At 44.3% G+C, this 14,461-nt stretch overlaps 1 protein-coding gene across 9 annotated transcripts in view; it reads left to right on the plus strand.

The window, feature by feature from the left end:
• Nucleotides 1–14,461, plus strand: part of Unc13b (unc-13 homolog B) — a 189,204-nt gene that overhangs the window by 150,501 nt on the left and 24,242 nt on the right. For 4 of the 9 annotated variants that reach the window (XM_029476020.1, XM_029476021.1, XM_021159382.2 and 1 more), the window contains 7 exons: nt 5,032–5,078; nt 7,452–7,530; nt 9,604–9,678; nt 10,123–10,342; nt 11,787–12,014; nt 12,569–12,710; nt 14,153–14,322. In XM_029476020.1, coding sequence (XP_029331880.1) covers nt 5,032–5,078; nt 7,452–7,530; nt 9,604–9,678; nt 10,123–10,342; nt 11,787–12,014; nt 12,569–12,710; nt 14,153–14,322 — 961 coding nt within the window. Of the gene's footprint in view, nt 1–2,830; nt 2,854–5,031; nt 5,079–7,451; nt 7,531–8,842; nt 8,849–9,603; nt 9,679–10,122; nt 10,343–11,786; nt 12,015–12,568; nt 12,711–14,152; nt 14,323–14,461 lie in introns of all 9 variants that reach the window. The other 5 variants (XM_029476015.1, XM_029476014.1, XM_029476016.1 and 2 more) reach the window with 3 other exon arrangements.

The raw sequence follows: 14,461 nt of genomic DNA on the forward strand, positions 1-14,461 counted from the left end.
ATATATACAAACCATCACATTGGGTAAAGTCGTTTCCCACCAAATTTAACAAGTATGTACATACAGGTGTATATACTTATACATACATAACATACACTTACACACAGGTTCACAGCTCTCAAGAACTATAAAGGGAGATGTTCATATAGACAACTACATTATTGATAATGTTCTGCAATAGAAGAGTCCACACAAGAGGGTGAGTACTATTGACACATGATGTAAAGATACCTTATTCTGCCTTTGGATATCAAATAAGGAAATTTCACAGAGGTTTTCATATTTGAGTTCTGTCTTAAAGACTTTTGCTTATGGGGCAGATACAGAGGAGAGGCAGAGGTTGAGTTATAATGGTGGAAATTTAGAATGTTGTAATAAGTGAGACATTAATGCAACCAAACAAAGGAAAACTGTGATCTACATTTTGAGTAGGCTATCAAGTATGAAGTGGAGAGGACTGGGTCCAGTGCCATAGAGTTTATTCTTGTAGTCCAAATGAGAGGCAGTGAGACTATGGATTAGGTCAGTGTTAAACTAGAATACAAATCAGGAAAAGATGTCAAAGGTATTTAGGAGGTAGATTACAGAGGATTGAATGATCAACCCATGCTTACTGGGTGAAAAGAGGGAGGAATCCAGTTTTTTGTCTGTGGGTGTGGGGGGATTATCTCAGGCTTTGGATATGAGAAGACAGGAGCGGGTAGGTGTGGTGGTAGTAGTGGTGGTGGTGTGTTTTAACATATTCTGAATTTGAACTAAGCATGAGATATGAAGGTGCAATGTAGTAGGCAACTAGTAATATGCTGGATTAAGTAGGGATCTGAAGGTTAACTATAACTACTGTTATGGAAGCAGCCAGCAAGGGAAGACACTGGTATAATGATAGACTGACATAGGTCAGTAGTATCCAGTTGAGATTCAACATCTGTTTCTGTCTGTCATAATTCTCATGTGTATGGTGATGAAATTTGTCAAGGCATGATATGGTAAGTACTAAAAAGAAGACAAAGATAAACAGAACTTAGATGCCTTAGAAGGACTTAATTAACTCCTAACCCAGTGGGCATCAGGAAAGGCTGTGTCAGGCTGGTAGGAGAGAATATGTCGACTTTTGACTGTGTAGGGAAATGAGATTGTACAAGGTATATACAAGTCCAAGGAAGTTAATGGGAGAGGAAAATTTGAGAATTGGAATCAAATCTTTAAGAGCTTTGGTGGCTTTGGGCTTATTTTATATTTAAATTTTTCATGTGTGTGCATGTACATATACGAGGGCCTAAGGTTAATGTCAGGAGTCTTGATTGCTCTCTGTCTTGTTGGTTGAGTCAGGGTTTCAGTTGAACTCAGAAGGTGCCAATACAGCTAGTCAAGCAACCTAGGTTGCTCCAAGGACCCCCACTCCGCCTTCCATGTGCTAGAGTTAAAGGTGGGCTGCTGTGCCCACCCATCCAGCATCTGTTTGTTCTGGGGGTTGAACTCCAGTCCACAGGCTTGTGCAGCAGCATCTTATCCATTGAGCCATTCTCAGCCATAAGTTGATTATATTTTATTCTTGAGAATGAAATTTTGGAGAAATTGAGGGCAGGGACAGGGAGGGGTGACCAGAATATGGTATGATATTGAGACGCTTATTAAGAAGTGGAGAAGGAAAGAAACGTTTCCAATTTGAGCCTTAGAGTCATGGTATTTCTTGCCCAATTTTCTTATTCAGAGAGAAAAAGTATCCTCAGGAGGGTGGAATGTAGACATGAGAGAGATCTGTTCCTGTTCCAGGAAGTATCTGCTGTTTGAATCCTCACTCAGTTTTTCTAGTGCTGTACAGTTTTGGAGGTTTCTTCTTGATGAGCTCATTCTTTTGTCTGGAAAAGTAATCCAGTTGGCCTTCAGAGATAGCTTAAAGGATCGAGAACTTATAAATTAGTGTCTTTGACTTGTGATATGGTAGTGATGAACTTTTTAGATGGAGAGAAAAGAAAGTGGAAAGACCTAGATGGATGGATTTCATAGAGAAGGAAGCCTGTGGCCCTGGCCATATGTGTTTCTGTAAGTAGTATATATAGTCTCCAGTGAAAAGAAAAGGAAACTTCTCTTGTTGTGACTTGCTTGACCATCTGAAAGTATCCATTTTCTTTGCAGTGTTGCTGAGATTAGTATATAATAATTAAACCTGCAATAGGAGTCATTGTTTTCATATCCAGGACACGGTGATTTCTGTTAGAGCAATTGATAATATACCCAAAAGTCTTCACATGTTCAACATCTTGATCCTGGCTGCATGCCCTACCTTGGCCCAGCTTGATTTAGTTTGGAGAAACAAGCCCAGATTCGAGAAAATGCTTGGCCAGATCTGCTCTGTGAAATGGGAAGGGCTCAGCCACCAAGCTTAGGGTTTGAGAACTTCTATACAGACGAATTCACCTCACATGGCTTTTGAAGAAAGAAGGTACTGTGTGTTCGGTAGCTTGTGCTGCCTGCAGGAGGAGTCTAATGACAATTCTGTGGCATTGGCAGCCCTGATTCTGAACACAGACCACTTTAGAAAGAGGAAAAGGACAAGTGGAATTTCCAGGCAGACCTTGTCCTTTGTAGTAAGTGCCCCCTAGATGTTACTAAAAACCAGATTGGCCAATACAGGAAGAAAGGATTCTGGAAGCCAGTCAGGTGTCCTTCATGACCTCCTCTGTGATCAGAGTCAGTCCCTCCCCTTCATGTCCCTTAGGATTAGCTGCCATTTGGGGTGGGGGTGTCTATAATAGACCTGAATCTACTAACCTTTCTGCTGTTTTTTGTATGTTTGTTTGTTTTTTTCCTGCTCTTTCTCTTCCTACAGAAGGAAATCAAGAAGCTATTCAGGTTGTGCCTCTGGTCATTTGGGCCTATTTTGTTGTTTATTTTCTACTGTTCTCTGAGTACTGTGTGTATGTATATGTGTGCATGATCCGTGCCTCTGAGCTGTGGTTCATCTAGATAATCCATTTTTTTCAGAAAGAAGTTTGTATGCATGCTTATGTTGTGTGTGCTCCAGCCACCTTCCCTGGAACATAGTGAGAGGATGGATGTGTGTTGGCATGGATGCACATTCAGTACGGCATGTGTGTGCTTCCACGTATATTCAGTCTGACACCGCAACACTTAACTACTCCTCTTCTCTGAGTTTGCACAGTGTGTGTCCAATTCCTACTTGTTGTTACCAACTCTAGCACATGTTGTAAACAACCCCTGGCTGAGTCCAGCATGTTCACGTATTTTATATTTTGGATTGAGAGCTACCACAGATATATTCTGTCTCTTGTCTGGGACCCTAAGTATGAAAGTGCATTCATGCTTTTGAGCTGACTCCCTGGCCTCTCTCTGGGCATACGCTTCTGCACACCTGTTGTATGGGCATCTCAAGCCTTGTGAAGCACTAATGCACTGTGCCTGTTAGCCGTGTCTCTTGAATTTGGTGAGGATTTACTTTGGCTTGTGACTTGGGCCCTAGCGAACACTGAATCCTGTTCAGATGAGTCTGTACGTAGGTTCTGGACCTGTAAACACAAGATTCATGTTCACCTTGTCTTTTCTTCAGATACATGTTCTATCTATGAGTATACTTATTTATATCTATCTACGAGTATACTTATTCTATAAGTGTTTGGCTACACTTCTTCCTGCTCCCCTCCCTCCTTCAGTGTGCTGTGTATGCATGCCCTGTGCTTCTGCAAATGTTGCCCTCTCTGAGCACAGGAAGTGTGCATGATCTGGGCTTAGCTCCCAAAGACCTTTTTCGTCTGTTTTCTGAAACCAAGTAATTTCTGGCAAATGTCTAATTCCAAGAATTTAAAAAGAGAGAGAGATGAGAATCCACTCAGCACAGTAGCTGCTGCCAGAGGGAAGATACATTCTTGTGGTGGGGACTGGGGATGCACAGATGCCTTTGTTTCTGCCCCCAGGACCCTTAGGAGACTGGCTTCCCCTCCACTCTCACCTGCTGCTGTTCTATTACTACACCATGCTTGTTCCAGCCACTCTTTGCTGCCTTCGTTCCTGTCCCTCCCTTATCTGTTATCCCTTCCAGGGCTAGGACAGGAGGCAGATGAAGTGGCATAGGGATGGAATAGACAGATAAGTTAAAGCTTAGGCAACATGACAAGGTGTTCACTAAGATGGACATTTAACCCAAGTTCACCTAAGCGATTGCTCTCCTTTCCATCACCGGTTAGCCCTGTCTTAGCTCCCAAACTGTTCTGTCTTGTCTCATACTGTCCATCACGCCCACCCAGAACTAACCACAATAGTTTTGCCCCTGGTGCTCATTTGTAGTTAAGGGGCAGGGTAGTTGGGTTGAAAAGGAGCAAAGCAAGCCAGGAAGCCCCAGATGTACTAATGCTAGGTTTCTTATTCCTTAGAAGCATGCACAATGGGTTTCTTGGAGCCTCCTGTTAACTTTAGAATTCTCTCTTCTCTGCATTGCTTAAAAGTTTTGCTTTTTTTTGCTTTTGTTTTATGCAGAGCCTTTTAAAAAGTAAGGTTTGTTTTATTCTGTTTGTGATTATTCCTTCCTTGACTGTTTGATCCCTCAGTTTTCAATTTTTCAGAAAATTCTCATGAAATCCACCAGAATTATAACTCAAGTATTTAATCTGCCCAATGATCTCTTATAGATAGTTTATAAAATGTAGAGGCTGGGCTCATACACATTTCCTACTCAATGAGCTAGAGGTTGGAGGACCCCAGGCTGCCCCAAATTGTCCTTTTACTTCAGTCAGCCTGGGATCCTAAGAGTTCTGGCAGCTAGCTCTTCCTAGTGGATCTTAGAACAGGACCCCAGAACTTGACCTTGTATCCTTTCTGTATATGGTGGAGAAAAGTCAGGCAATGCCCATAGCAGCAACCTGCTGGTTGCCCAAGGTAATAAATAGGGTATTGGCTTCAACTTCAAATGGACTCTCTCACAGAATGGCTCATGTGACCTACTTTGCTCACTGTCTAACCTATAGGCTCTCTCCCATCTTTCCCATGAGCTAACTTTTCCTTTTTTTTTTTTTTAAGATTTCAGATGATGGTGACCCCTCCTTGCCTCAGTGGCTCCCAGAAGGGTAAGTGAGTTTCCTGTGATCCCACCTCTGTCTACTTTTAGCTTTTCTCTGGGGCTACGTAAGTCGCTCTACATGCTGCATTGTGGCAGAGGAAGGACCTCCCCCACAATGGGTTCACTAGCTGTCTGGGGTAAGTGGCTGCTGATTGACCCTCTAGAAGTTGAAGAAGGAGCTTTGTGCAGCAGCTCCTGGGACAGGAGAGGTCACTTTAACAGTTTGTCTTTGCCTGTGTAATTTCTTATTTATCATATTATATATCGTATCGCCACTTTTTATATAGAAAATAAGGGCATTCGAGTAAGTATCTTTATCTATCTGAAAAAGTTTCCCATCCATTGTTGGTGTAGCTGATTAAGTTACTCCCTGGGCTCAGACCTGCTTCAGCTGTTGTGGATCACTTCTTACCTTCCACTCCAGTCAAGACATAAGGGGCATCCCTTCTGAGCTCAGTGTGTTCTGTCTGTGCTTTATTTCTGAGAATTTCTGACCCATGTGATTGCACCAGAATCATTTTAAAGCTAAGCTGCTGCCCATAACAGACTGGTTGTTCTTGAGAAAGGAGTGTCTCCGAGGCCTTTCTCTGCCTCCCCCCGACCCCCGCCTCTTGAGCTCCCCCAGAGCCTCCCCACCTTCCTTTTTTCTGTTGCCCTATAAAGGCTTCTGGCATCAGACTTCTCAGCTGCCTCCTCACACTCTGTCAGGAAAGAATATCAAATCATAAAGTTAGCCACTACGTTTTCCACACACCTTTCGTCTTCTTTGGTCAAGGCACATTGTTGAAAAGGCCAGCCCTTTCCATCTCTTTCAAAAAATTGTTTGTTGCAGAAACCACTTGACTTAACCAGAGCATATTGTAGCTGTTAGAATTCACTACAAACTTGAATTCCCTATGAATCCCTGCCACCAGTTGCTTCTTCAGTGAACTTTAGGTTCTTTTTTTCAAATTACAAAATGTATACATGCCAGTAGAACATTTCCAAATTGGCTTTAAAATAAAATGCAAGGGTTTTCAAAACAATTGCCTCTTGTTTTCCTTTCTGTGCTTCCTAGGTGTAGTACTGTCTTTAAAACAAAGTCCACTGCCTGTGCTGAGGCAGTTAACTGACATCTTGTATGTTGAGTTGGTGACTTCCTTCTTTGCCTCTATAATGGCCAGTTAGTTACTCTTCTGGGACTTCCATCTTTAGACCAGTTATCATGGTGTGCAGTCCGGCTACCCAGGATCTCTAGCCCATTGTTCTTACTAAGTAAGTGCAGAATTACTTGAGTATGCTGGTGTGCACCTGAAACTCAGCACTCTAAGGCAGGAGAGCTGTTAGTTTATGGCCATCCTAAGCTAGCTATATAGTGAATCCAAGGGCAGCCTGGACAAAGTAGTGAGACCCTTTCCCAAAACACAGCCAAGCACATAAGGTTCGTTGTGGGGATGATTCATTTGTCTTGGTTAAAGTTTATAATTCCAACCTTAAAGAGCAGAAACTTCTTTTCCCTTTCAAACTCACCTTATTTATGGAAGTGACACTGAGACTCAAACCAAGACTCAGAGAGAAAATGGAACATTGGTGGACTGGGCTGGCAGGAGTGCAGCCAGAGTCCAGACTATAGCAATGGAAGACTGGGACTTTTTTGGAAGCGTGCTCTGTCTTGTTTGTTCTTTTTTAAATTATATGTTGTTAATAAAAATAGGCAACGACAAAGATCTTCAGTTGCTTTTGCTGTAATTCTTCTCTGGTCTCTGTTGATAGGTATCTGTACTCTCAGAATCCCTTTGCTGTTTCCTCTTACCCCCACCCCTGTGGCTTCCTAAGTCTCTCGTCCTATCCCTCAGCCTCTTCTGAGTTATGGGGCTTATCTAACCATGGGGATCCTTTGTGTCAGAAGGCTCAAGTAGACAGACCAATGATTGTCTGTGATTAGATGGAAGTCTCCTCAGCATGTCATTTCATAGTAGTCTCGCTTACCTAGGCAGCTGGCTCTTCTGGTAGAGCCACCTTGTAGACTCTGTTGTAGCCTAGACTGTTCAAGACTTCCTTTGGGGGAGTTCACTGGTCTATATGGAGAGAAAGCTCTCTTGGTCACCAGTTCCCACCTTGCCTTCTGGAGTATAAGCATCTTCAAATCAACAAAAATGCCTTGAACTGTTTCAGTGAGTTAGAAGAGCTCTCAGACCTTTGCTGAAATGGCAGGAAGCACTGAGATTCCAGACGGATCCCTTGGATTTCCTTCCTTCTCTTTCTGCCTTCCCTTCCTTCCCTTCCCTCTCCAAGGTTAGTTCACCATTCCTCTGAGCAGAGGGAGATAAGGGTAGTAGAGCACAGACTGTGAGAGTAACTCAAGGCTAGACGAGATTCTGATGTTCTCTTCTCTCCTTAGGCCAGCTGGAGGGCTCTATGGCATCGACAGCATGCCAGATCTACGAAGGAAGAAGCCATTGCCACTTGTCAGTGATCTGGTGAGTCAAGACCCTGGCCTTAGCTTAGGCAGCAGTCTTTGGGTGTACACCCCACAAGGTCTTGGCAAACTGTCAGGCTTAGAATCAGTCATTGCAGAGTTACTGTTACTTAATGATGGTTTCAGTGGGACCTAGTTCTAACTTACTCCCAAGTCAGAGGCCTGGGTTCTTCAATGAGTCAAGTTCCTATTTAGAATATTTGTGGCTTATACCTTCAGTGCTGAATTCAGAGGCCTTACATCAGACATCTTAATTTCTCTAGGTAGCTTGACAACCTTCGTTGATAACCTGAAATGGAACCTGACTCTAGCCTCAAGCCCTTAATTTAGATTACTGAGCTTAGTGTGTATTATGCTTAACTGGAGCTTAATTCTTTCTAGAGGCCAAATGAAACCTCTTCCTAAAATACAAGTTCTATAGACTGTGTCTGTTAACCTAAGACACTGAGAGGCAATGATAAAACATTTGTACAACTGAATTGCATCAGGCTTAGGAGTTTGAGGTGCTCTTGGGACTTCCAGGATGACCAAAATCTCCTATTCTTAGCTGTGCTTTCTAAAGTAGGATCAGTGTGAGGAATTTTTCATAGCCTGTGAGTGGGTAGGAAGAGAGTGGGGCCAGGCTTTCCCAGGGTGCCGGAGCTCTTAGAGCCAGATATAAGGTATGAGGGTTCAACAAGACCCAAACCCTCATTTTTTCCCATTTTCTACTCCTGTTACTCTTATTTCTTCCTGTTCTGTCCATTCTGGTTTCCCTATCTACCCTTTTACTTTCTTGTGTTTTCATTTCCTCCCACCAGCCTCTCTCTCCTTCACTGGGTGAATGGGAATGTAACTTCCCTTCCCCTCATCATTTCGTTCTTTACATATCTCCTTCCATGTCCACACCTCCTTTCTCATTCTCTTATTCTTTTCTGATCCTTCTCTTCCACCAGTTTTTCATCTAGCTGGTAGAAGGTGGATTCTGATGTCATATTTTCTTTATCTCCTATCTCACCTTTCATCTTTCTCTTTTCTCGGTAGTCCCTCCTTTTCTACAAGCAAGTCTGGATCATATCTTGCTTCCCTCCTCTGTCTTTTACCCTCGCCTGTTTTCGCTTTGAGACATAATTGTCCCTAGAGTGGGCACTCAGCCTGGGCCCGGGGCAGCTCTATGGGTTGGATACAGTTTTGAGTAGATGGAGGCAGAGGTGATTAGAACATGCTTCCTGTGGTAAACTGCAGGAGAGAACCACTCAGATGCCTCTGAAAGGTTTATGCCCGTAGTGGACTTTAACACCATGTTGTTCCTTTCTTTGCTCTCCTCTACACAGGCTATGGTGAGTGCATCCAGAGCCCTTCCCCATCCTATTAAGAGTCCACATCCACAATTATTTGGGCCCCTCATAGCTGATGTTTTTGCTTAGACTCAAATATGATCTGCCTATCCAATGTCTGCTGCCTTGATAAAGTCATGTGTCTGCCAGGGGCCGCCTTTAAGGCTTGGGCTTGGCAGAAAAGTGAGGTTCCTCTACACAAGGACCTTGCAAGCAGGGCAGCTCTAGTTCTTGAACTTTACTCTCCATCCTGTCTAGCCTCCACTGCCCCCTTTTACTGTCAAATGCCATTTATTTGGGCTTTTGGCCTTTGTATCCACTGTGGACTGTGTGTGGGGCGGTACCTGGGCATAGGGGTCAGCATGGGCAGTTCTTATATGTGACTCTGATAACATGTATGTGTGTGTGTTAGTGTGTTATTCTTATGACCCATTTTTTACTATAATTATAAGCTTTTCATTTTTCTTTGATTTCTATGGAATAAGACACCTAAGAATAATGAAGAGGAAAGCCCTTTGGGTGGTGGCTATCCTGAAGGAAGTACTGTTCTAACATTGCTAGAACAGTCCCTTGAGGACCTAGGGTTTTACATCTTAACCTGAGGCTCTATTACCTGTTACCCAGGGGTAGAGTCTAGTGACAGCAAAAATAGAATGGTGTCAGTTGTAGTCAAGTGGCTTTAGAAACTGAAGCTGCCTTCTCAGGGCCCTGCCAGTCTTTTGTGGCAGCCAATGTTGACAGGCAACTCTTTCTCACAGTCACTGGTCCAGTCACGGAAAGCTGGGATTACATCTGCTATGGCTACACGTACCTCTCTCAAGGATGAAGAACTGGTAAGTGACTCACGGACATGTGTGAGTCTGCTGGCCTCAGGATTGGTCATCTCTGTAGCCATACTAACTATGAATTTTTAAATTCTGGCATATAGTTGCCAAGATAGTGTGGTCTCAGTTTTTACATTTGGAGAAATAAGAGTCCATATTGGAGTGTTGAACTATATGACCACTGAACTTGGGGTTTATAGTGAGCCCATTACCCCTTGCTTCCTTAGAGTGAATGAATGCTCAGACTCAACAGTTGGGCACACAATAGGTAACTAGAAGCACATTCTAGTGTGGCCTTTTCTGTGCCAGGCTGGGCTCTGGGTTGGTCCAGGCTAGGATGTGTTATCCACTACCAGAGAAGAAACCATGGACCTGACTGTCCCATAGTGTCTCAGTTCTTCCTAATACAGTCATATAGTTGTTGGTCTGTGATGGTGTGTGTGTGTCTTTCAGAAATCTCATGTGTATAAGAAAACTCTGCAGGCCTTAATCTACCCCATCTCGTGTACCACGCCCCACAACTTTGAGGTCTGGTCTGCCACTACACCTACCTATTGCTATGAGTGTGAAGGCTTGCTCTGGGGCCTTGCCCGGCAAGGCATGCGCTGCAGCGAGTGTGGAGTCAAGTGCCATGAGAAGTGCCAGGACCTGCTCAATGCTGACTGCCTACAGCGTGAGTGCCCATGGGATGAGGGATGGGGAGTGGGCAACAGGGCCTTTCTAAAACAGTGAGCAAAGAGCACTCGTGTCAGACTTTTCATTGCTCTGCTCTGCTCTGTCCCAAGGGATCTACTCAGAAAAATAAGGTGCTGAGTCCAGGGTTACTCCTTTTCCAAACAGTGGGTCTTACAGCACTCTCTTCAACTCCATTAGGGAAAATCCTTTGTACTTTCTATAGCCTTCCATCTTAGTCAGGGTTTCTATTCCTGGACAAAACATCATGACCAAGAAGCAAGTTGGGAGGAAAGGGTTTATTCAGCTTACACTTTCCACATTGCTGTTCATCACCGGAACTCAAGCAGGTCAGGAAGCAGGAGCTGTTGCAGAGGCCATGGAGGGGTGTTCTTTACTGGCTTGCTTCCCCTGGCTTGCTCAGCCTGCTTTCTTAAAGAACCAAGACTATCAGCCCAGAGATGGTCCCACCCACAAGGGGCCTTTCCCCCTTGATCACTAATTGAGAAAATGCCTTACAGCTGGATCTCATGGAGTCATTTCCTCAACTGAAGCTCCTTTCTCTGTGATAACTCCAGTTGTGTCAAGTTGACACACAAGACCAGCCATTACACCTTCTATGGAGCTAGGGTCTCTTGCAGGATTCATTTGATTCCAGAACACCAGTTTGAATAGTATGCACCATTGCTTATGTTGAAAGAATGTGTATTATAATCCTGCTAGGTATGGTGTCACATGCCCTTAAACTCAGCACTTGGGAGACAGAGGCAGGCAGATCTCTGTGGATCCAAGGCCAGCCTGGTCTACATAGGGAGTTCTAAGACAATTAAGGCTACATAGTGACATAGAGTGACCCTATCTTCAAAAAAAAAAAAAAAAAACCAAAACAAAACAAAAAACCAAAACAAGCGGGGAGGCGGAGGGAGGGGGAAGAAGGAAAAGAAAAATCCCAAGAGATAAGAATTTGTGTTTCCTCATAGAGAAAAAGTGGTTCACAAAGCTAGGAGTGGATACTACACTACACTATTTGCTGAGAATAAAAGCACTAGGACCATAAAGCAGAACCCAGTTGTGTTCTGAGACACTGCTGGGATTTGTGTCATGCTTGGCAGATAAGATTAGCCGTATTGTCATGGCCACCCACCATTGCTTCATGATATTGGAGACACCCTTTGGTGATATTTGACTTTAGAGACTCGATGGAACCTCTTCCAACATTTCTCTAAACAGAATAGCATAATGAACTCCCACCATCACTACCAAGAGTTTGCTGCCCTTCAAATTGCACTCTCAACTCCTCTGGCCTGGCCATGGCCCCACAGTGAGATCGTAGTATCCTTAAGCTTCTCCCATTGTCCGTGCTTCTTCCCGACACTCTGCCTCAGCTTGACCTTGGTCTAGGAGGTGAACTATTGCTTAGGTCTACTTTCTGGGCCATCCTTCAGGGGCTGCTGAAAAGAGCTCCAAGCATGGAGCTGAGGACCGGACTCAGAACATTATCATGGCCATGAAGGACCGTATGAAGATCCGAGAACGGAATAAACCAGAGATCTTTGAGGTTATCCGGGATGTGTTCACAGTGAGCAAAGTTGCGCATGTGCAGCAGATGAAAACAGTTAAGCAGAGTGTCCTGGATGGCACCTCCAAGTGGTCAGCCAAAATTACCATCACGGGTAAGGAAGCTAAGGTGTGAGAGCTTAGGGAGACCTGGGCAGCGGGCAGAGCTTGAGAGGAAGCATGTCAAGGGGTTGAGAGAGAAGCTGCAACTGAGAGAAAGAGAACCTCCTGTCATTCTTCACCCGTCCTCATTTAAACTAGGTGCTACAAGAGGCAAGTACTTGCAAACAATATGAACCATAATACAGGGACATCCTAACAGCCTGATAGTGTACACTCGGTTAAAAGCTGGGGGTGGGAGGAGACCAGGAAACAGTCACCAGTGGTTTGTGGGTAAAATGTGTGGGGCTGAAGCATGTGCACATTAGAGGGTCAGTGATGCAGTCATGAGTCACAAAGGTGACTGACAGGGATGGGATTCTTGGACTGAGCTTTGAGGAAGAGGCTGGTAGCCTGGAGCTAAGGGTAGATACAGAGAAGTGAGGTTAGGTTTGTTGCACATGCATAGGAAGATGTCTTTAAATGGCAGAGGCTGTGATTAGCTCCATGGGGGCTTCTGATTTAACTCTGACATGTGCCCTAAACCTTTTGATTTATGCTTGGGTTGCAGTGGTTTGTGCCCAGGGCCTACAAGCCAAAGACAAGACAGGATCCAGTGACCCCTATGTGACTGTGCAAGTTGGGAAAACCAAGAAGCGCACCAAGACCATTTTTGGAAATTTGAATCCTGTTTGGGAAGAGAAGTTCCATTTGTAAGTCACAGGGGGCTGGGCACATCTGACTGACCTTTCTGGAAATATGCATATTTTAGCAGTGGTACTACAACCCACTTGAGCTCTAAGACTGGACAAAGATAGGAGATTATCACATGCTTCACTGGGCAACAGCCATACTTTCTTTGGGTTTCTTCTTACAGTAATTTACCCAGATACTGTATTAACGAGGTCCATTTATGGCCAGTGCTTTTTCTAGCATTGGAAAATATCTCCCTACCACCATGCAGGCTTCCTAGCCTGCCTAGCAAGTTTTAGGATTTCTCAGGATTGAGACAAGAATGCTCTTGGCCTATAATTGGATAATTATGGCTTGGAGATGAAATCTTGGGTCTGGAGGTGTTTTTCTTTTTTTTCCTGTCCCAGCATATTCCTCCATTTCCTTTTCCTCGCCTCTCTTTCTTTCGGCTGTTTCACTAACGCCTAGAACTTGGATGAAAGTCTGGAGTTGCCAGATGGCTTTGTCTCACATCCCTACTCCCAAGGTGTAAGATCAAGACTTTGGCTTTGAATCTGCTGAGCAGAATGGCTGTAATAGAGAACAGGTTCTGTTGACTCCCTGGGCACTCACATGGAAAAGGATTGGGGTACAGTAAAATTACTCTCCAGTCCAGGCAGCAGTTACTAAGACCCATTTGTCTGAGAATCTGAATAGTTCCTGGTGACAGCTTTCATATGACCATTTGTAAATGAAGTGGTTATGATCATCATCTCTTACCATTATGGATGAACAATTCACTCAATTTTTATCCTGTGCAAGATGCTTGACCAGATAGATGCTGTTCATCCAGGAATGAGTGACAGTCGGTGTCTGTCCTGCAGCAGCTCGTGGTTGACTTACCTGTTGTTTCCTGGAGAAGGGTCGTTGTGTGTAGCATCTTAGTGGAAATGTCTTGGATGTGGGAACACATAAGAACAGGGGAACAGTAGCACAATCTGCTTAGTACTGATTCGGGGCGAGGGACCAAGGTCCAGAAAACAACCGCTGGGGAGGGGAGCAAGATGGGAGACCTTCTTCCCTTCCCCAAAGCAAAAACACCACAGAAGAGAGACCCATTAAGTAAAGAAGGATAGAAGTTCGTAAGCACAGAGTTAGGTACGTGAGGAAGTTAGAAAGCTAAGCAGATATGACCTACCAGTCATGTAGCACCTTATGGGTTCATGTCTAGGACTCTGGGGAGGGAACTGGCAGTTCTTTCTGGAGCCCTGGAGTATCGTTCCATTGGAATTGCTGATATAGTTAGCTGCATAAGAAGCCAGAATTGACCATAACCACTCACTTCCTTCCCATCCCTAAGGACTGAAAGCCTCAATTCACTTGGAATTGGTAGCCCTTTGGTGGCCCTTTGGGGTGGACGTTGGCAGTGGTAGTGATGCTGCTAGGTCTGCCTAACCTAATCTTCTACCCGCCTCTTCCACAGTGAGTGCCACAACTCTTCTGATCGAATTAAGGTACGCGTGTGGGATGAGGATGATGACATCAAGTCCAGAGTAAAGCAGCGGCTAAAGCGAGAGTCAGATGATTTCCTTGGCCAAACTATCATTGAAGTTCGAACACTGAGTGGAGAGATGGATGTCTGGTACAATCTGGGTGAGGAAACTGAACCATAAAGTGTTACTGTGATTGGAGACCATTCGTGGCTATCTAGAAATCTGCTAAATTACCAAGCTTCAGATCATATACCCCTGTACAGACCTGTCTTGCCTTTAGTGCTGAACATTGGTGGGGT

This window comes from Mus caroli, chromosome 4 (assembly GCF_900094665.2).
Source record: "Mus caroli chromosome 4, CAROLI_EIJ_v1.1, whole genome shotgun sequence".
NCBI lineage: Eukaryota > Metazoa > Chordata > Mammalia > Rodentia > Muridae > Mus > Mus caroli.